Source organism: Vigna radiata, chromosome 7, assembly GCF_000741045.1.
Source record: "Vigna radiata var. radiata cultivar VC1973A chromosome 7, Vradiata_ver6, whole genome shotgun sequence".
Taxonomy (NCBI): Eukaryota; Viridiplantae; Streptophyta; class Magnoliopsida; order Fabales; family Fabaceae; genus Vigna; species Vigna radiata.
The window spans coordinates 45,799,697-45,822,031 of record NC_028357.1 but is presented as its reverse complement, the minus strand read 5'-3'; the positions used below and the strand labels follow the sequence as shown (position 1 = coordinate 45,822,031).

At 31.9% G+C, this 22,335-nt stretch overlaps 2 protein-coding genes across 3 annotated transcripts; both read left to right on the top strand.

Moving 5' to 3' along the window:
• The first annotated feature begins 828 nt into the window (after positions 1–828).
• On the top strand, positions 829–3,500 carry LOC106767362 (probable serine/threonine-protein kinase PIX13). Of its 2 annotated transcripts, XM_022783933.1 has the most exons (7): positions 829–926; positions 1,212–1,349; positions 1,470–1,624; positions 1,711–1,846; positions 1,947–2,089; positions 2,212–2,335; positions 2,411–3,500. In XM_022783933.1, the coding sequence occupies exons 1-7, from the start codon at positions 842–844 to the stop codon at positions 2,794–2,796; spliced, it is 1,167 nt and encodes a 388-aa protein (XP_022639654.1). In that variant the 5' UTR covers positions 829–841; the 3' UTR covers positions 2,797–3,500. The 2 variants fall into 2 exon arrangements, with proteins under 2 accessions (XP_022639654.1, XP_014507725.1); XM_014652239.2 differs by having other exon boundaries at positions 1,212–1,624.
• A 546-nt stretch (positions 3,501–4,046) lies between these two features.
• LOC106767751 (probable serine/threonine-protein kinase PIX13) lies at positions 4,047–6,480 on the top strand. The gene is made up of 6 exons (XM_014652700.2): positions 4,047–4,461; positions 4,643–5,061; positions 5,126–5,261; positions 5,362–5,504; positions 5,631–5,754; positions 5,845–6,480. Exons 1-6 carry the CDS (start codon positions 4,392–4,394, stop codon positions 6,246–6,248), a joined length of 1,296 nt encoding a protein of 431 aa, XP_014508186.1. The 5' UTR covers positions 4,047–4,391; the 3' UTR covers positions 6,249–6,480.
• Positions 6,481–22,335: the final 15,855 nt, after the last annotated feature.

Here is a 22,335-nt window from a genome sequence, read left to right as displayed (position 1 = left end):
AAAAAATACAAAATTTCATATTTTTATAATCATTTTATTCTATATCAAATAAATGTAAAGTGTGTGGTAATATTGTTACTCTAACTATAATTAATAAACAATTACAATGAAAAAAGTGATAAAAGAAAAGAAAAAATAATAATAAAATATTTATTTGTAGCTTATGAATCCATTTATTTTCAACCCAGTTTAAATTCATTTAATTCATGAAGGATTGAATTTAACCTATATTTGGAAAAAAACTGAATTTTTTCAAAACTTAACAGTGGTTCAATTTAACTGATTTTAAACACAGTTTAACACTTCTAGATAAAGGAATAAATTAGTAATTTACCAAACAATTTTCACAATTCACCCCTTTCTCCTCATCTCACATTTTATTTTGTCTTTAAAATCATTCTCTAATTATCACAAATCCTCCCAAATCACCTTAACCAAATACAAACAATCCTCACAAATTATATCTCACTAATTGTAAATCATGTCTAAGTACATAGCATAAAGCTTGTTGTGACTATTCTTAAATTCTCCTCTCTAATTATTGCTGCCATATGCTTTAGAATTGAAAAAACTACCTATGTCATTGGCCAACACCAGCCAGAAAATGAATATTCAGTTCACATTATTATCAGTGCATTTTCTTGGAGTATTCTTGGAAGCTTCCCTAGTTTCCGACAAGTAAAAAGGTACCACCACTGGTACTGTGTGACAGATACTGCTCTTAAAAGAACACGTGGCAGGTAATATTTTCTTTGTACTCTTTTCAGTTCATTCACTATAAATAAAAGTCAGAGACGCCTCTCACCATTTCTTTCTCGTTCTTAACAGCATAAACAACTTAATGGGGAACTGTTGGAGTTTTCAATCAGCTTCTGCTGTCGATCACCGCAACTCCATTACTGCCCCCAACCTCAACAATCAATCAGGTAAACCAACAACACTCTCCTTCTTTCATTCTTAAAATTATAGAAACGCTTCATGCTATAAGTGCAAAATCGTTTCATCAAGTCATGCAGAAAAGTCAACCAGAATTTGCAGCCAATCTATCCCCAATTCCAAAAAGCCATGTAATTTGAATGAAACATAGAAGACACTCCTTGGTATTAGCAATAATTCACTAAGAAGTACTTGATCCTGTTTATTCAGGTTGTAAACCAGAGCATTTGTTGCTTTACATGACAATTTTTTGCTTTCTTGTTACAATGGTTCAGGGAGTATTCAGTTTTCTGCTGGTACAAGCAACAATAGATTAATACAGAGCAGTAATTCTACTTCTCTCGGGCAGAGCAGCCACTCCGGAGGATTCAGCAGGTTCTTTGGACCAAGTAGTAGTAATAATTACTCAACAGGTAATAACACTAGCACATCCTTTTGGGGCTCTGAGAATAGCCAAGCCTCTCGAGTGAGGGATGAAGAGGAGAGGGGGCAAATCTTGGATGTTGCAGATCTGAGAGCATTTACTTTGGCAGAACTGAAAGCAGCCACCAAAAATTTCAGAGCAGAGACTCTGGTAGGAGAGGGGGGATTTGGTAAAGTATACAAGGGTTTGATTAGAGGTGAGGGGTTGGCTATTGCCATCAAGAAGTTGAATTCCGGAAGCAATCAAGGAGTGTCGGAATGGCAGGTATCGGAATTAATAACACTTCAAAATTAGTATGTGGCTAATATTACATATGTATACTGATATTGATGTTTTTTCTTTTTGTGCAGTCAGAGGTTAATTTCTTAGGGAGGCTTTCTCATCCCAACCTTGTTAAGTTGTTGGGATTTGGGAGGGAGGATAGTGAACTGTTTCTGGTGTATGAATTTATGTCTCGTGGGAGCTTGGATAACCACCTATTTGGAAGTAATGCATGCTAATGCTGTTCATCACAATGTTAAATCCTAGCACACCTAGTGTGAGTACTAATTTGGGAAAATCTATGCACTTTATTTTGCTTCTGCAGGAGGTGCAAATGTTCGGCCACTTTCTTGGGACACAAGGCTAACAATTATGATTGGAGCAGCCAGGGGGCTTCATTTCCTTCACAGCTTGGAGAATGCCATTATATATAGGGATTTTAAGCCATCAAATATTCTCCTCGACTCAGTAAGTTTCGTTTTATCCTTGGGGCTTGGAATTCCCATGATCACATTTTGCTCACTGTGCATGCTATTGAAGTATTCATGGAAATGAAAGAAAAATCTTTATAATTTTTTCTTTTTTAACAGAAATATACGGCTAAGTTATCAGATTTTGGCTTAGCCAAATCTATCACTTCGCCTGATCAGAGTCACATATCAACACGTATTGTGGGAACACACGGCTATGCTGCTCCTGAGTACATTGCAACAGGTATTATCTGTGAATTTCCCTTCATAAACCTCTTGTGTAAACCTGAGATGTCAGTAATTAAATTAAATGGTGTAGGTCATTTGTACGTGAAAAGTGATGTGTATGGATTTGGAATTTTTTTGGTGGAGCTGCTGACTGGCAAGAGGATTAGTGGTATAATGCAACTATGTGGGGAAACGCCGTTGAGGGATTGGGTCAAAAGAAATCTTTTAAATAGAGGGTATATAAGAAACACCATGGATGCAAAGTTGGAAGGGAAGTATCCATCAAACTTAGCTTTACAAACGGCTCAACTAGCTCTCAAATGCATCCAAATAGAGCCCAAAGTAAGGCCATCAATGAAAGAAGTTCTTGAAAGATTGGAGCAGATTGAAGCAGCCAATGAAAAACCAGCTGATAACAGAAGACGGGTTAACCGTCCTCGGGTTGTTCAACAACATGGCCGTCCAGATGGTGGCTAATTGAACTGAACCCATCATCTTCATATTCCGTTGCAGCTGATCGATTGTGGATTTGAAGATCATATTGCTAAAAAAAGTGTCTTTGCTCCAGTGCCAAAAAAGGATCGGAGGTTGTATTTGGCTTGAAGGTGAAGGCTTGAGGGTATCCTCAAGGGTTAAAAGCCAGCGAGACTTGTTATGGGCACTCCAAAACTAAGACAGAGAGTTCAAACTTCCCTCGTATTGATAATGAAGAAGGTGCTCCTTCTCCATTGATTTTTCCACTTATTTGTTCTTTGGAGTTTGTATTGAATGTATGAGTGTTAATATTTAATCTTTGTGTAATTATTTCAATTTTTTAAATGGTTTAGATGGGTAGAAATTTGAATAGAAATAATTGTTCAATATGAACTCAGCTTGCTGTTGTAGCAACTAAAATTATAGTTTTGTTTGACACTGCACCATTTAACTTTTTACTTAAATTTTCTTGAGTTACTTTGTGACAGTAAATAGGTCTCATCTCTCCCCTTCATCTTGGGATACCTTTCGGTCCTTGAAGAGTGTATGTGATGACTAAGAAATTCTTTTTTTTTTCTTTCTTGTATCTTTGTTTATGTGATCCTATACAACAAATAATAAATGATTATTGTAGTAGGTGCATTTAGAATGTTGTTTGGTGCGTTTCCTTTTTTATTTTTTCTCGACCCTATAAACGGTTTTCTATGTGCACTTATTATTTGATTGGATTATAGGATGGATTAACGAGAATGAATTTGGAAGTGAATTATTTAAATATAATAATTATTGAAAGTGAATTCTCCAACATTACTTTTGATTCAAATTATAAATTACAAATCAAATATAAAAATTAATATATACATATATTTTTATTTAAATAAAATATGAAAGCCTTTTCATTTTATCTTTTATTACTCAAATAGCAAGAGAAATGAATGTCAAATGTCAAAATTATTATTATACATCTGTGTGAGGATTATAATAACAAAAACTTCGCTCTTAAGTTATTGACTAGTTTCTGCTTTCTCTTCTATTTCCAGTTTTGATTGTATCTCAAATTTGGAAGTCTTACAAAATTTCAACTGCTAAAAATTCAACATGGACTACGTATCAAAGTGTCTCACGGTTTCATTTTTTCAACTAACCTCAGGACCCTGTCCTTCATTCTTTCTAGCACCTAATTTAGAAGTTTTCATGATAACATAAATGCACTGATGGTAAATTTTTATCCATTCAATTTAGATTTGTTTGGAAATAGAAGTATCTGGTGTAGGGTCAAATGGGAAGTGGAATTCTGCTATTTTTCATTGTCGGTGTTTTACTCATAGAACTAGGATTTGAAGCCCAATCTAACATGATTACCAATAACACTGCATTTACTTGGAGTATTCTTGGAGGCTTCCTTTGTCCCGTCACATGCAAGTTGCTTTTTGTCTCTTTCTCTGACATTAATTCCTCTTCAAAAGGACACATCGCAACTGTTTTTTTGATACTTTTCTAACCAATTCGCGTTATATTGTGACTCAGATATTATTCTCAACATTGTTGTTTAGTTATTTCTCTGATTTTATGCCAAGGAAAAGAGCATAAACAAGTCAATGGGGAACTGTTGCAATTTTTCATCAGGTTCTAATGGCGATGATCATCCCAACGCGAAGAACCATTTAGGTAAACCAACATGTTTATGGTTATTTTTGTTTCTTCAATTGCTAATATCAAACATAGGTGCATCATTATAGTTAAGATCATCACCAGGAAAATCCCAATTATCGCAAACATGCAAGGCAATCCTTGACATGGTTTTTTTACTTTAGATGACAAAGTTTGTATTGCTGTGACGATGTCTCAGGGAGGACTCAGTTCTCTGCTGTTCTCAGCAACAGAAGACTAATACAAAATGACAATTCTACTTCTCGTGGGTGTAGCAATCACTTTGGAGGAACTAGCAGTCTGTTTGGGCCAAGTAGTAGTAATAATCACACATCAGGAAATAACACTAGCACGTCGTTTTGGGGCTCTGAGAATAGCCACACCTCTGGAGTCAGAGATGGAGGGGAGTTTCCTCGTGGTGAGATCTTGAATGCTCCAAATCTGAGAGTATTTACTTTAGCAGAATTGAGGGCTGCCACCAAGAATTTCGGAGCTGGCAGTGTGATAGGAGAGGGGGGTTTTGGTAGAGTATACAAGGGTTTGATTAGAGCTGAGGGATTGAATATTGCCATCAAGAAAAGGAATCCGGAAAGTTTGCAAGGAGTTGCGGAATGGCAGGTAAGCATTAAGGACATTCTAAATTAGGATTCAAAACTTTTGTTTGATTATCTTCTTTATACAGTCAGAGGTGAATTTCTTAGGGAGGCTTTCTCATCCCAACCTCGTTAAGCTGTTGGGATTTCGGCAAGAGGATAGTGAGCTGTTCCTGGTCTATGAATTCATGCATCGTGGTTCCTTGGATAACCATCTATTTGGAAGTAAGAAATGCTGGTGGTGCTAGCAGCATGTATACCAATTATGCTGAATTGATTTGTCATTTTCTCTGATTTATGCACATGATTTCTCTTCTGCATGCAGGAGGTGCAAATGTTCGGCCACTTTCTTGGGATACAAGGCTGAAGGTTATGATTGACGCAGCTAGGGGACTGAATTTCCTTCATTCCATGGAAATGAAAATTGTACATAGAGATTTTAAACCCTCAAATATACTACTTGACGAGGTAAGTTTTATTTTGGACTTGTTTGTATAACTTTTCTTCGTTTCTCAACGTAGTGCTTGCATGCTATTGAAGAATTCAAGTTAGTGAAAAAAAAAAAAAAATCTTTAGCTTTTGCTTTTCTGACAGACATTTACGGCAAAGTTATCAGACTTTGGGTTAGCCAAATCTTTTTCTTCGCTTGATCAGACTCACGTAACAACACGAGTTATGGGAACTTTAGGCTATGCTGCTCCTGAGTATATAGCAACAGGTGATATCCAAAAATTTTCTCTTAAAACATTTCATAAACCTTTTGTAGAAACGTGACAAGATACTAAATCTTCACATGTCTGTTGTGTAGGTCGTTTGAAAGTGAAAAGTGACGTGTATACATTTGGAATTGTTTTGATGGAGGTGCTGACAGGGAAAAGAATGCAAGATATACTGCGATTGCTGAAGCAAAAGTCCTTGACGGATTGGCTCAAATCAAATATACTAAATAGAGGGAAAATAAGAATGAATATGGATGCAAAGTTGGAAGGAAAGTATCCAACCAACTTAGCTTTAGAGGTAGCTCAACTAGCTCTCAAATGCATCCGAACAGAAGCCAAAGTGAGGCCATCAATGAAAGAAGTTCTTGAAAGATTGGAACAGATTGAAGCAGCTAATGAGAAACCAGCTGACAACAATTATAACAGAAGACGTGTTAATCGTTCCCTGGTAGTTCAACAACGCAATCAGCCAGATGGTGGTCAATTCGATTGAACCCATCGGCACTATATTCCTTTGCAGCTGATGCATTGTGGAGTTGAAGAGCATATAGCTAAAGTGCCTCTGCTGTAGTGGTGCCTAATAGAGTTGAGCTTTAATATAATAACAACACTTGCAATTTTTTTCATTATGTATAGATTATGGGGACATGATCAAGCCTCAACAAACATTAAGCATAGAAATCAAATACTAATATGAATTAGAAAAGCATATATCATTAACATCACAAAATACATAAGAATTTCATGTTTTACAACTAATCTCAACAAATAGGAAAAACCCTCCATGCAGGAAAACTTAGGGTTCTACAAAATTGAAGAGAGAAGGAAGAAATTGGAACCAAAGAGAAGATGCAAAGCCTTTCCCAAGGTTTTTGGCAGCTGCTCCATGCTCCATTTGCGTCTCCCCTTCGCATCCCCATCTCCAATTTGTGACCCATCTTCTTCCTCAACCCAAAAGGGGCAAAATCACCATTGATGAAGCTTGAAGACCCAAGGAGGAGTGAGAGAGTTTCCCAACACCCCAAATAGCCTCCAAGGGCCTCTCCCAATCTCTCTAGGTGAAGAGTGAAGTGTAGGAGGAGAAGACTCCCCAAAACTTGTGAGACCCATGTTTAAATAACCCATTTTGACATATCAGCACAAAGTCGCGCTCAGCGCCCGCCAAAGGGCGCCCGGGCGCCATAAAAAACACAAAACATCGCATCAAAGGGCGCCCAACGCCCCCCAGGGGCGCCCGGGCATGAATTTCTGGTGCTCAGGCGGTATCCCAGTGACAGCCCAGCGGCAGCATTCCAGAGATATGGCGCTCAAGCGGTATTCTAAAATTCAAGTTCTTGTTCCCTTGAGTTCTTGCTTGTTTTCCTCCACTAGAATTGCTTCCTATTCATTTATTTCACAACTATCAAACAAAGAGATTAGAGGTAAAAAAAACATATACTACATAAAACACAAGAAAACTAGAAAGCACACTAAACATGAGGATAAAACAAGGTTATAAGCTAGAAAGGAGTTGATTTTGCCACTAAAATGATGCTTAGATGATGGTAAAAATTAGCATTATCAGGACACACCCAAACATATGTATGAATTAATGAAAAAAAAAATCAGTTTTTTTATTGTTTAAAAGAAACACAAAAAGATGATTTTTTTTGTCATAACACAAGTTTCATAAAGAAAATAAAAAATATTATATTGATGAAATAATGAAAAAAATAATTTTTTTTAGATAACCAAAAGAGAAATGTCCCAAATGTTTATGCCATAACCAAATTTCTTTTTTTTTTTATCTTGCATGTGTTCATTCGCAAGACAAAAGATTAGTTGCGAAACATTTTCAAGATAATATAGTCTTTCACTCTCTCTACCACTAATAATCTTCTCCTTAGAATGCATGTTCTAAAAAAGACAATCAATTGGGTAAAACGAGGCAACACAAGAATGTGATTTCGTTAACTTGCTAACAGAGATAGATTACACTTCAATGTAGAAAAAAATAAAATATGAGGAATCAATGGTGAGAGGATATAGTACATACACCTTCAATGGGAGATAAGATCACATTAGCATTAATAATAACAGTTTTAGAATAATTAGGGAAATAATTAGTAAATCTATGAGGATCACAAGTCATATGATCAGTAACACGTGAATCAATTATTCAATCGTTATCCCTAGTAACAATAGAAAGATTAAGAGCAAAGTTAGATATACCTGACCTGATCACAATCCAGTAGCACCTGAATCAATTATTCAATCACTACTCCTAGTAACAATAGAAAGATTAAGAGTGAAGTTAGATATACCTAACTTGGCCACAAATCCAACAGAAGTAGAAGTATGACTCTTTAAAGCACCAGAAGTTTCAAAATCATGTTTCTCCAATTAATTTTTATGGGAATGAGTCATCAGAAATATTCAATGAAATAAAGAAGCACTAATTCTTATATTATAGAGGATGTCGTTGTTTGACTCTTGATACCATATAAAAAAGTTTAAAAAAATAATTCTGATATATTATTCCAAAGAGTAATATACCATATATATATATATATATATATATATATATATATATATATATATATATATATATATATATATATATATACACACACACACATACATACAAGGTCCTATAATTTCTCATATATTAAAAGAATGACAACTACACAAATTATAATAATATCTAAATTATAGTTATAACAATATTTGATTGTCTAATATTTGCTAATACAATGTTTGATATATCTTAACAAATGTTATCTGCATAGTCCGCCCGCGCTCATTTAATTGAGAAAAAAGGCATTTGCTTATGAAGTAGAGGTCCATTATGTGGCTTAAAGAATGTGTCCTAAAGGAAATGGACATTGATGTAGAAAAAGTAGAAAAATATATTGGAAATTAACAAAGGTTCTTTATTGAATGCATTTAAGGATCTTTCAACATAAACAATTTGGTCAATGAAAAGGTTCTTGCTACTCATGCAAGATAAAGGTTGTACGTACATCTTTTGAAACTTGTTAAGATTGTCATGTTGGTAAGCAATGTAGAGTTTCTTTTTGTACTTATCTTCCATGTATGTAACCCCATATCTTGGATTTAGTTCACATAGATAATTGTACCATATATGCTAAATCAATTAATGGGTACTCTTATTTTACCAATTAATGCCTTTTGAACTTCAAAGATCAAGTATTGGGTTCAAGCATTTACATGCAAGTGTTGAAAGAGAAACAAGCATGTTATTGAAATGTGTTAGAGCAAATAATGAGACTGAATACAATAATCCTTTTCAATATTATTACAAGGAACATGACATTAAGCTTAAGAAAATATTTCTAAAGACAACACAATTGACTTGCAAAAAGAATGAACTACACAATCACTGATAGAATTAGATGCAAGTTTTCTCGTACAAAAGTGCCTAAAGCTTTCTAGGTTGAGACATTAAGAATTGTAGTGAACTTGATTAACCCATCTTTTTTGTTTCTTTTGATAGTGATGTCCTTGAGAGAGTGTGAAAAGGGAACTATGTTTCCTACATATATCTGAGGTTGTTTGGATGCAAAACATTTGCTCACATCCCTATATAGATTTAAGCTAGATGGGAAATCGAAACAATTATCTTCTTAGGTTGTAGTTGTGATGATTTTAGTTATAGATTTTAGATATAAAATTTTCGATTTTACTTTTAAAAATTTGTTTAAAAGTGATGAAAATTGCCTAATTTTTGCAGAAGTTATATAATTTTCTTTTAAACATATTATCATAACATCATAATTACCTCATCATAGTTAACCTAAAATGTTAATAATAAATTTTGAAATATATATATATATATATATATATATATATATATATATATATTAAGAGTTTTAATTGTTAATAAAAAACCTGAATAACCTGAATGCATGGCACTGTGAGAATTTCGGATTCTATACATGTTTTTACATACCACTGTATATAAATATAGGAAAATGATATTTTAACACCATTTTAACATTGTAGACGTGTCAAAATGTGATTGGACAATTTTAAATTAGAAAAAAAAACTTTAGTTTTTCTCAATCCTATTATATTGTCTTGCATAAAATCATTGCTCATAAACTCATATATATATATATATATATATATATAGTCAAACTGTTGATCCTATAAAAACTAAAATGTTAATTAAACCATTTTTTTTTTTAAATTTCGCTATCAAGTTATTACTATCTCTTTATTGGATAGAAAATTCTAAAGATAAGTTTTTTTCACATAAAAAACTTGAAGGTTAGAATTATTGTGAATATCGTTCACTATTTAAATTTGATCTTATTTCTTCTAATAAAGATAAAATATGATAAATCTAGATAGAATATTATAAATCATTATAGAATTAATTATGTAGTTCCTATCATACGGGTGAAATACAGGAAAAGGATGGATCCAATGGGTTATATTTATTGTCTCATACCGGCTGTTTGTTCCTCTATCTCTTTTTTTCTTCCCACACCTCCATAAAATTCATAAATTACACATCACTCTATTAAAATTATAATAAAAAGGTAAAAGTTACACTGAGATGGTATCATAGCTTCTCTTTTCAAATTTAGTGTATTACTACTCACATCCTTTTCTTTCTCCAAAACAATATGTTCCTCCCCGTGTCCACCACCACCTACGAGGTAACAAGGATTCCCTCCCCCTCTTTACTTCGTTACAGGCAAGCCCAAGACATTAAAATAGTTAAATTCATTTTCTTTTGGAAAAAGAAAACAAAATGGTGAGAGATTGCAGAGATCGCAACAACAAAAAGAAGAAAAGAATTGTAATTACAGAACTAAGTATATCCTATGTAGAGATTCTAATTTCAGACATTTTCTCAACTTTTTCTTTTCCAATTGTTCTTTCAATACTTGTTCTCCTTGAATGAATAATAGTATATATGTAAAAAATACTCTCACATCCAAGTTAATAAGGTATCAGATAACAATTCTAAAAATACAAACGTATAGTAATATTTATAAGGTAATTATGAATATTTTGAACCCTTACATGTAAGGATCAGTGGACCAAATGATCTGTTTACCTCATAATTTAGTTTCTTGATCTAGAATATGTTAAGCTAAATAATTGTGGTCGAGTAGCAGCAGACCGGCTTGTGATAAGCCGAGTAACAACAAGTTGACTTGTGGCAAGTCGAATAGCAGTAGATTGACTTGTGGTAAGTCGGGTAACAGTAGACTGACTTATGGTAAGTCGGGTAACAATAGACTGACTTGTGGTCGAATAACAACAGGTCAACTTGTAATAAGTCGGGTAGTAGTAGGTCAACTTGGAGCAAGCCGGGTAGCAACATGTCAACTTATGGGAAACTAGGTAACAACAAATTGGCTTGTGGCAAGTTGGGTAGCAGCACATCGACTATAGGCAAGCTGGGTAGTAGTAGGTCGGCTTGTGACAAGCTAGATAACAACAAGCTGACTTATGACAAGTCGAGTAGCAGCAGATCAACTTGTGATAAGTCGGATAATAACATACCTACTTGTGACAAACTGGGTAATAAAAGATAAGTTTATGACAAACCAACTTATAACAAACTGGATAACGACATGTCAGTTTGTGATAAGCTGGATAAAACAATAACAAAAGACCTACTTTTGATCAAATAACAAGACAAAATTATAGAAAGAAATGAGAGAAATACAAGAAGAAGCACCCTATTATAACCAAAAGTTGAACTAATGTGGTTTTTGCTTGCACTTATACCTTTTCACACTAAAATCCATATAAGTGAAAATTTTCAATGATATCCTTCTTTTCTAATAACTTCTTTTGCAATACCAAAATTCTTTTAGTGTATTAGTGACATCCTTAGTTCAAGACATTCCAGAACAATCGTTTCAAAATATAGCTATTATATTATATATGGAATAGCCTTTCCAAAAATAAGTGCAATATATATGTTATTAAAATTTTGTTATAGAATACCGATTTCAAAAAATATAAATGTGTTTCTTATTACGTTTTTCATAGCAAATGTAACGAATGTAAATATATTTTTTAATAGATAAAGGTATTTTTGAAGATTTAGAATTATTTTGTGTAAAAGAGGATATTAGATATGAAAATTAGGATGCAAGAAGAATTACCCATTTTTTCTACATATTATAGATAAATAAGTGATAAACTTTTTTTTAGAAAACTTCAAAGCTCCAACACTTTTAATTCACTAAAAAAAATTCTTAAATAATAAATTATTTTAGTGATTAAAATTAATTAATTATTATAGTACCAATTTACATATTAATTTATAGATTAAAAATTATTAATAACTAAAATAATTTTTATGAATAAAAAATTATAATTGGTCTTTAAATGATAATTAAAATAATTTTTATTACGAATTGATCTTGAAATTAATCACTAATATTATTTATCAAAATTTTGATTAACAAAAAAATTAATTTTTAATTAAAAAATTAGTCTCTAAACATATGTTTTTTATTACTAAAATTCATCATTATATAAGAATTTTCTGGTAGTGGCATGCAAAGTTGATGGAATGTAATAGGCTTTTTCTTTATTGTGTGAATAATCTTTTCCCAATGTCGTACTCCTCGTAATTGAAAATTAAATTAATTAAAAATTATTTAACGTTATTATACTTTAAAAGCAATCTTATCTTCGACCACCAGTTTTGACAAAAATAAGATATAATGCTTCCTTTTCGTAAAATAAAAAATTAACTTAACTGACATTTTTTAATTAGTTGAATTAGGTATTTTTGTTTTATATTTAAGTTTGGAAGGTATTTCGCTTATTAAAGGAACCATCTCTTTTTATCTGTTTTTATTCATTGAATATCAAACTCAAATATTAAAATATTACTGTAATTTACACACGTGACTCCTTATTTTTATGTATTTAATCTATCTCTCTCAATGGAACGTGCTAGAGTTCACACAATATATATTTACATAAATGTAACTCTCGTCAATTTATTGGCATAGTGAAAGCAGTTTTCTTTTTAAATTATATATTTAAACTATATATTTAAACTACTGTGTACCTATTGTCCCCTGACTTACATAGAGAATAACAACTGATAACTGTAGAGCGCTATGTCTTTGGAATGTTGTAGTTGAGTTACCGTTAGAAGTGGACTTTAAATCTAATTCAATCTCATAAAACCAGTTTGTAGGGTGAGGTTTGCACTCACTTATATACATTGAATTGGTCTTATCTCTAGTCGACGTAGGACTTCCAATACACCCTCCTCACGCCGGGATATATACATCTCGAATTAGACATTTAATGGGTAGTCCGATAGGGGGTGGAACAATATGCCCAACAAACAACAAATATCACTAAGATAGACTTTTTAACAACGATTGTGATACCATGTTAAAAGTGGACTTTAAGCCTAACTCAACCTCGCAAAACCGATTTGTAGGGTGAGGTTTGCACCCCACTTATATATATTGAATTAGTCTTATCTTTAATCGACATAGGACTTCCAACAATAGCTGAGCGGTGACGAAATTGGTGTGTCAAAATGAGTTATTTAAACATAGGTCTCGCAATTTTTTGGGCATTCTTCTTCTCATCTTACACTTCATTCTTCACCTTGGGAAAGACCCTTGGAGGCTATTTGGGGTGTTGGGAAGTTCTCCCACTCGTCTTTGGGTCTTCAAGCTTCACCAATGGTGATTTTGCCCCTTTTGGTTGAGAAAGAAGATGAGTCACAAATTGGAGATGAAATCGCGAAGGGGAGGCGCAAATGGAGTATGGAGCAGCTACCAAGAACCATGGGAAAGGCTGTGCATCTTCTCTTTGGTTCTAATTTCTTCCCTATCTCTTCAATTTATGTTCTCCACCATAGAGGGCTTTTCCTATTTGTTGAGACTAGATGTAAAACATGGAATTCTTATGTATTTTGTGATGTTAATGATATATGTTTTTCCTAATCATGTTTGTATTCAATTTTTATGTTTAATGCTTGCTTTGGATTGATTACCCATGCATGAATTTTGGTTCTTGATGTATTGAGAAATATGATTGAACCTAGAATTGAAATTGAATACCTGGATGAAATTGAGATGTTTGTAAATGCATAATAATGAAATGGATGAATTCTAGTATTGAGAAATTGTAAATACTCTATGTTAAATTTCTTGCACACCAACTCTTTGATAAAATATCAAAAAGAATTTTTTGTGTTGTTTTTATGCATTTTAATGTCTAATTAAGTTATAAAAAAAAAATGTCATTGTTACACAGGTCCTTTGAAAGAAAACAATATTTATTACTCGTTACGTTAAAATCGGTGTACTTGTAGTTAACAATAACTTAGCCTAAATTATATATATTTTATAATTTGTCAGAATGTTGCGATTTCTCTGGATTCCCAACTCTCAAAACGAAAATGATCTGCTTTTCAAAAGAAAACATTTGTTCCCGAGTAACTTTATAATATTTTATAACTTTCTAGCTTGTTTTGTTTGACAAGTATTCATAATTAATAAAATAAACTAAAATAAAGTAAAGGTATAAAACTTTAATATTTATAAGGACTAAATTAAAATTAACACTGTTTTGAGCCATAAATAACCTATAAAAAAATAGGGAATCTATTGAAGAAAAGGAGGATGATTAATTAATAATGGAACTAGACGAAGAAAAACTACAAAATTAAATTATAATTTTTTTTGAAACCTATGGATCGAAGTAACTATGAGGATTTAGGAACCGCAGTCTAGGCATCTATATATATATATATATATATATATATACATATACACGTGTGGTGAATTTCTGCTTTCCTTAAAAAATTCAAAGACATTGACAATGTTATAAATCACATTCCATCTTCTGGTTTTCTCAGCAATCCAAGTAAAACATTAACTTCCTTTTGTATCATTGTTTTTATTTTATTTATTTTGGAGAACCAAAGGTTAAGCTAATTGAAATAAAGAGCAAATAAATAACAAACATTCCAAACACAGCCTTTTGAAGTGATTTTTGTATTATAGGCCCCGTTCACTTCATCGCCGTCGAGCTCTAAATCCAGTTAATAATGTTTCTTCAATCTTCCAACAAGTGTGTGTGTGTGAGAGTGTGAGAAAGAGACTAAACACAAAGGGGTGTTTCAGTTAGATGCATGCATTTATGGTTTAACAGAGAGTAATGGATGGTAACATGCACCATGGATTCACAACTAGAATTAATTCCTAGACTTCAAATATTCAAAATAGCAACAGAATCATAACGATGATAAAAGCAGGAGAAAACGAAAGCTATACAAGATGATGAGGAATGAAAAGTATAAAAATGTTGGAGAAGAAGCAGGTTATTTATTTATTTATAATGATATGCGAAAAAGAGAACAAAAGAAAAGGAAAGAAAAAAAAGTGAAGAAGAGGTGCTTAATTTATTGAAAGTATATAGTGATATATTAAGTAACATATAAGAGAAGAGAAGAGATGGTATGGTAGGTAGCTAGCAAAGGGGCTGCTCAGATGAGGAAGGCTTAGCGCGAAGCAGAAAGACAGAAGCGAGATCGTGAGGTACTTGGAAGAAGGGTTGAGAAGGAAAAGTGGTTGTTGATGATGATGAGACAGAGACAGAGAGTCGCGGTTTCTTGGGAGGCGGCGGACAGACCAACGTTGGAGGTTGCGAAGTGGGCGTGTGGCAGTCTTGGTCGTCCTTGGACCATGTCTGAACAACCTCTGGGCGGTGGCTGAAGGTTCTGAGCGTAGGAAGGGTTGGTACGGACATGATTGGGTGAAAGTCGTCAAAGACTTCGAGGCCCATGTGTTGGCCGTAAAGGGAAGAGGAGTTTGAGAAAATGAGTGTTATGATATGATAGTGGTAGCAAATATATGTAATTATTATGGGTTGGTTTTTCAGTGGGAGAATATTTCTTTCTTTGTTTCTTGGAGGGAAGGCGTGGAGAGAGAAATGGAGATCGTGCTTAGAGACACATATGTATGTGTGAGATATAAGACCCAAACTTTACTACAAATTTTCATTTCATATTTCATTTTAAATCATTCCTCACACAACCAAAGTTGCACTAATTATGATCTCAAATTATGTACAAGATTCACATATATATTATAGCTAGCGGTTTATGTCATAACCTAACCTACATTCTATTTTGTTTGTTCGATGACTCGTCATTATTAAAAGGCAAAAAAACTTCAATATAAGAATTATAAACTTATAAACATCATTACAATATTTTTAATGAAGAACTAAATACCTTACTATAAATCTAACATATTATATGATGAAATGAATTTGTCATCTAAAATAAATTAATAGTACTAAAAAGAATAATTATTAGTATTTCACAATATATAAAATAAACTAATATATATAAAAACAATCATATTAATTTATAATTACCGGATATTTATGTACTGAATCTTTATATTATATCTCACACACGATTCACTCAACACAGTACATTATACAAATGTAATGAAAATTTGACAACAACTTAATATCTAAAATTTGATCTTCAAAAAATTTAACAGTATACTTTACTAAAAATCTTACACTTTATTATTCAATATCACTCTATTCAATACATATCAAATACCACAAATAAGCTCAATTATAAATATAATCAAATTATATAATATGTAATATGTAAAATGCTGATTTGTATTTTTATTAAAATAAATTTCTACCATATATTTCTATAAATAATTACAAAAATAAAATTAAAAATATTATGAAAATACAAAGAACCATATTAAAAAGTGAAGAAAGTTAAAGTCTCATTAACTATCTTTGAACAACCTAAATCCAAAGACTCTTCAATAAAACCAAGTCTTTATCAGGAAAGACGAAGTTGGTTCAAGCTTTGACAACATCAGTCAAGCAATGCAAACGCAGAAGCAATGTTCGTCACGTCAAAGAATTTTCATGTCATGAGAGAAAACGACTCTTAATAACTCCAAAAAAAAAAGACACAATCATTGAAAATACAAGAGTAAAATTTACTAATTGTATTTTTTAAAAAATTACTACGTTATTTTAAATACAATTACTCAAAGACAATTGACAATGAACAAACAAAAGAAATAGTATCGTTTTTCAATTCGAAAACAGTTAAATCTGGAATAAGTTCGTCACATAAAAAAATATATTTTTTTACAGAATAAAATAAATTCTGAAAACACTAATTAATATTTCAACATAAGTATGAATAAATTCAACCCACAATGCAATGTTTTACTCAGCTCACCCACCATCTTTTCCTTTATGTCTCCACCGTCCAATTCATAACTAATTTAAATTTGTCAGAGAGGCAACCTACTACATTGTGAGAAAATTAATAGTAAAATTTAACATCCTTATAAAAGATTTTAATCAGAGGACAAACACGACAAATAAATCACCATACTACTTAAATAAAATTAACACTCAAACTTATTTAAGTAAAATTAAAATAAGAAAATAGTTATAGTTATGAAACTAATTTTAATCTTCCAAATATCAATACTTTGAGTATTAGTGATTAACCTCTGGCACAAGATATATCTCACCCAAAACAATATTTTTAAGCGCCATTAAAAACATACATTCGTAGAAGTTATTCAAATTATAACTCTTCATTATTAGGGCAGTTTCCTACTATTTCCTTATGATATTAGTAAGCATGGGATCTTGGCGAATACCGAATTTCAAAACCAAAATAAATATCTTAATAAGATCATATAAGAAAAAACATTTAATTTTTAACAATTTAATTAAAATTTATATATTAACTTTTTATAATTTTAATATAAGAAACATATTTTCATTAGAAAAAGCTTTTATTTCTAAAGACACTAACTAACACTTTCCAATTTAATTCTCTCCTACCAAAATGAGATATAACCTGGTAGAAGCTAGGCATTATCCAAATATAGCCATATAAACTTAGCTAAAACATCTGATTTGTTTTTGTTCATCATGTGATTGATGTAGCCCTGGATCATCCATGCTATAAAGTAGCTTCGTTCTCTTCATTAATTGTTTCCAAATATACATACTCGGCCACACCTCCAAAACAAATCAATCTACCACATAACAACAAATTTTGCGATCATATGATCCTCGTCCAACCTCAGTGTATACATAATATGTGTAGGATTTTACTTGCTGCATTGTGTATCTCACACACAAATCAGGAGCAAATCTATTTCTCTACATCTGCATAATCTACATTTCACAGCACTAAAGACACCTCACTGAAATATTAAAGGCTGTTAAGACTTTGTACAAGAAGTCTCTCCATTAAACGTAATAATTCATGACCTGTAACATATAGTCACCAATTCCTTATTTGCCATTGAAAACTTTGTCCTTTCATGCATGCATGTAACATTCTAAATGAGAGGAAAAGAGAAAACCAACAAAAGATGTATTCCTATTTCCTTCCTACTAGACTATAGAGTAGTGTTGCCCATTACAATCCAAATGACAGAAGCTTTGTTTTAAATCTCGTATTAAGAAACAAAGGGTGCCTAGAACATATATGATTATTTTGTCCTTTAAGAAACATAGTTTTTTGGGTCGTTAAAAGTTAATCAATACATATATTTGTCTTAAACGCAAGGACAAATATTTGAGTAATGAGAACCTAATTGTCAACCTCTTTGGTGAAGGCATAACAAGATGTTGTTTGCTTAATTTGGAACAAAATGAAATCAGAAAGTGAATGTGACCATATTTGGCTTATACATGTTTAAGGAAAATGTTGTCAAATGAGAGAGAATTCCCTCTATCAAATTTCATTTTTAAACTTAATCAATCATCTACCAAATAAATTTATTTTGACCAACTTCAAATTAAGATTAAAAATTACTCAGTTACCCATGTTTAAAGAAACTTTAACTTCAGTCGAATGAAATAACAGAACAAAAAGGCGAAGTTTATATAATTGATTATTAACTATTCATGAGAGGTACGTAGTAGTGAACAGAAGCATTGATGCTTCCTTCATTTTTTTTCAGTGAAATTATAAAAAACTCGAAAGCAGGCTTGTTGTTTTTGACTGGTTTTGAATTCTCTGGTTGACATCACAAAGCCCTGTAAAATTCTGTGGTAGCCATGCACAGCACAGGTAAAATGAGCGTAACTGTTTTGGGTAAAACACGTTAATTGAAGGCATTAGAAGTTGTAAATCCAAAAGTGGGATATGTGGCTGGTTTGAAGTCCATGTCATGCGTCACGGATAAGCATCCAATGTGCAAATGAATATATAGAGTGTATGGGTAGGCCACACATCGCAGTCTAACTAACTCATTATCAGAGACGTGAGACTATAATCAACAAGATAGAAGAGGAATTTGTGATTTTGAAGTGGATCATAATTTACAACATCAAAGTCTATAACAAACAAGGTATCCTATGAAGTTTGTCATTATGTGCTATTAAGATTAGATGCTTCCATTTGCCTACGTAGTATATATATTCTTGTGTTTTATTTGTCTTGTCTTTCAAACTCTCACATGCATTCACACTTAAGCACTCCTAATTTAATAAATGACATTGATTTTTGTGGGCCATCTTCTTCCCTGATAGCTCTCACATGCTTCAACCCTGTTTCTGTATGGCCGTATATTTATTTTCATATTTCAACAGGAATAAATATGTTAGATTGTTAGTTGTCATTCTTAACTGTATACTAACCGCTCCAGAAAAGTTGATTCTTTTATTGAAAACAGTTGATATTTTGAACCTTGTTAATCAATGCATATAACTGTGCAAATTAGTTTTCTTCTATATATGTATAGATATAATCAAGATCAATTATCATGAACGATATTTTTGCTTCAAAATTTTCATCATTTTATTAAATCAATCACTAAAACTTATCCATTAAAGTATATATCAACACTAATATGATCATTTCGACAAAATATCTATCAACAGAAATGGCGATATGTGGTTCTGCATGAAGATGGTTTTCCGTGATTGTTGATCAATGTGTCTTAATTCATACATATGCATACACATATTTATATATTCTCGCGCAAGGGGTTGTTTAGCCAAATACTCTGTGTAGCTATTTTTGGCTAAACATGGAGTTGATAGATTCGTATGCTTCATTAAGCTTGTTGAATAACTCATGGCACCATGCATGGTGGGTTTAACAGTGTTGAAATCATTTACTCCTTGCCGACTGCACTGGTGTTTGTAGTTGCAACAACTACTTAGGTAGATAAGGAAAAAAAAAACAATATACAGCTAGCTTGAGATACAGTCTCTCAAGTATTAATATCATACTTCAGTTTTAAAAGCTTGAACCGATTACCATACAAAAGCTCGTTGACATGCTTGCCTTGTTGTTACTCTTAATTACCTCTGTCCTTTTCAGTCTGATATAATATACCAGAAAATCATTTTGCATTCGACACTCTTACACTGAGTTTTGAAAATATATATGTGGTTTGTGGCTTTGCTAGGTTATAGCCAAAGTGTTCGTTAATTACCTACTTATAAACTTAAAACCATTATGGTCAGTTTCTTCTCTTGGAGAATGCACGGTTCTTGTCTCTTACTCTCCAAGTTCCCATCACCATTTAGTATTTTTCCAGATACCCTCATCTAAATACTCAACATTGAAGAGACTTCTCTTGATTGCAGTTCCTAATTATTACTTGTGTAGGTTATTATATATATATATATATATATATATATATATATATATATATATATATACACACACGGAGTTTGCTAACTTGTTTATCATTTGTTTTCAGTTGGTATATTTTAGTAAGGTGTATCGGGTCTTAGTAGACAAAAAGACCCTAATATATCATAGATGGTAAGTTTTAAAGTTACGGATATTTTAATAATTTTCATTCAAAACAAAAAAAAAACCCAAAAATTTTGCTCACCTCCCTTGTTCCTCTCAACCCTCTCTTTTTCATCTCTCTCACTCTAACATTTTCTCTGTCATTCCTACACGGGTTCCAATTGAAAAAACACTCGTTGTTAAACATTTTGTTTTTGTAGAGAGTTTAGTCATTGGCATGATCGCCTTCAAGAAAAAATTCATTCAAGATCTCTTTAATTTCATCATCTTCACTAACCTCTCTAATTTCATTATTTACGGATGTTGAATCGTCATCTCTAAAAAAACTTCCAAGCCAATTATCAATTCCTTCAAATGTCATTATGCGTGTGAAAATTAGATAAAATTATATAACACAAAAATTATAAAATGAAAACTCATTATAAAATCATTTTTTTGTAAGAAATTGTTTAACAACGAGTGTTTATGATTTTTTCCATACCAATTACCAATTCCTTCAAATGTCATTATGCTTATGAAAATTAGATAAAATTAGATAAGACAAAAATTATGAAATGAAAATTCATTATAAAATTATTTTTTTTTGTAAAAAATTGTTTAATAGCGAGTGTTTCTGACTTGTTGAGTTAGGGTTACAATAGCGATGACAGAGAAAATGTTGAAGACAAAGAGGGTTGAGAAGAATGAGAGAGGTGAACAAGGGTTTGGGAGGTTTCTTTTTTTTAGTTTTGAAAATGAAAATTATTAAAATACTCTAAAGTAACATTTTTGTCTACTATAACCCGATACATATTGCTAAAATGTATCAATTAAAAAATAGACATACGCAAGTTAACAAACCCACACACAAATATATATATATATATATATATATATATATATATATATATATATATATATATATATATATATATATATATATATATATATATATATATCCCAGTTTTGAGGTCTCGTCACACCTATATATTCATGTCATGTTTCATTTATTATCTTTTAATTGTTGGCCTCTTTGTGTTCTCTAATATGCTTACATTGTATTGTATTGTAAACTTAGTTTACTATAATAACTTGAAAAAATTCTTAATAATGTATGATGTACGTTTGGCAAGTGTACCAATCGTAATTGTAGTAACAAAATATTGTCCTCTGGGATTGAATGAGTTGAGTACCAGTTTACTAATTTACTTAATTTTGAGTAACAAAGATTGTCAAGTAGAATGATGAACATAAACAAGTGATGGAAATTCAAATTGTATAAACAATGTTAGAGAATTGATTTCATACCTTTTTATATAATTTCCTCCCCTTTTCAATCGATATGTAAATTATAATTATCCACTTGAGTTTATTTAGAGCTTGTTTACCCCTAATCCCTTAGTAGGCAAACGTATCCCTTGAATTTGAATCCCCAATCCCTTAGGCCAATTACAAATTCAACAAGATCATGAAGAACAATCATATCTCAATTCAAACTAACTAGTCTTGCCCAATTTCCCAATTGTGACAGCATCTAATTTGTTCTATTTATAAACGCAAGCAATTCCCAATCTCCCAACTGTGAAACTGCTCATAGAATAAACATTAAAACATAAATAGAACACTGAGATAATTAAAATGAACTTAACATCAATTGAAAAGGTTCAGAAAATATAATCCAAAGTACTACATCAATCCACTAACAAAAGGAAATTTAGTTCTGCATAATGGAAAAGAAAAATCAAAAAGCAAAAAGTTCAGCAAAAAGTTCCAAGAAGAAGACGAAGAAGAAGCCAAC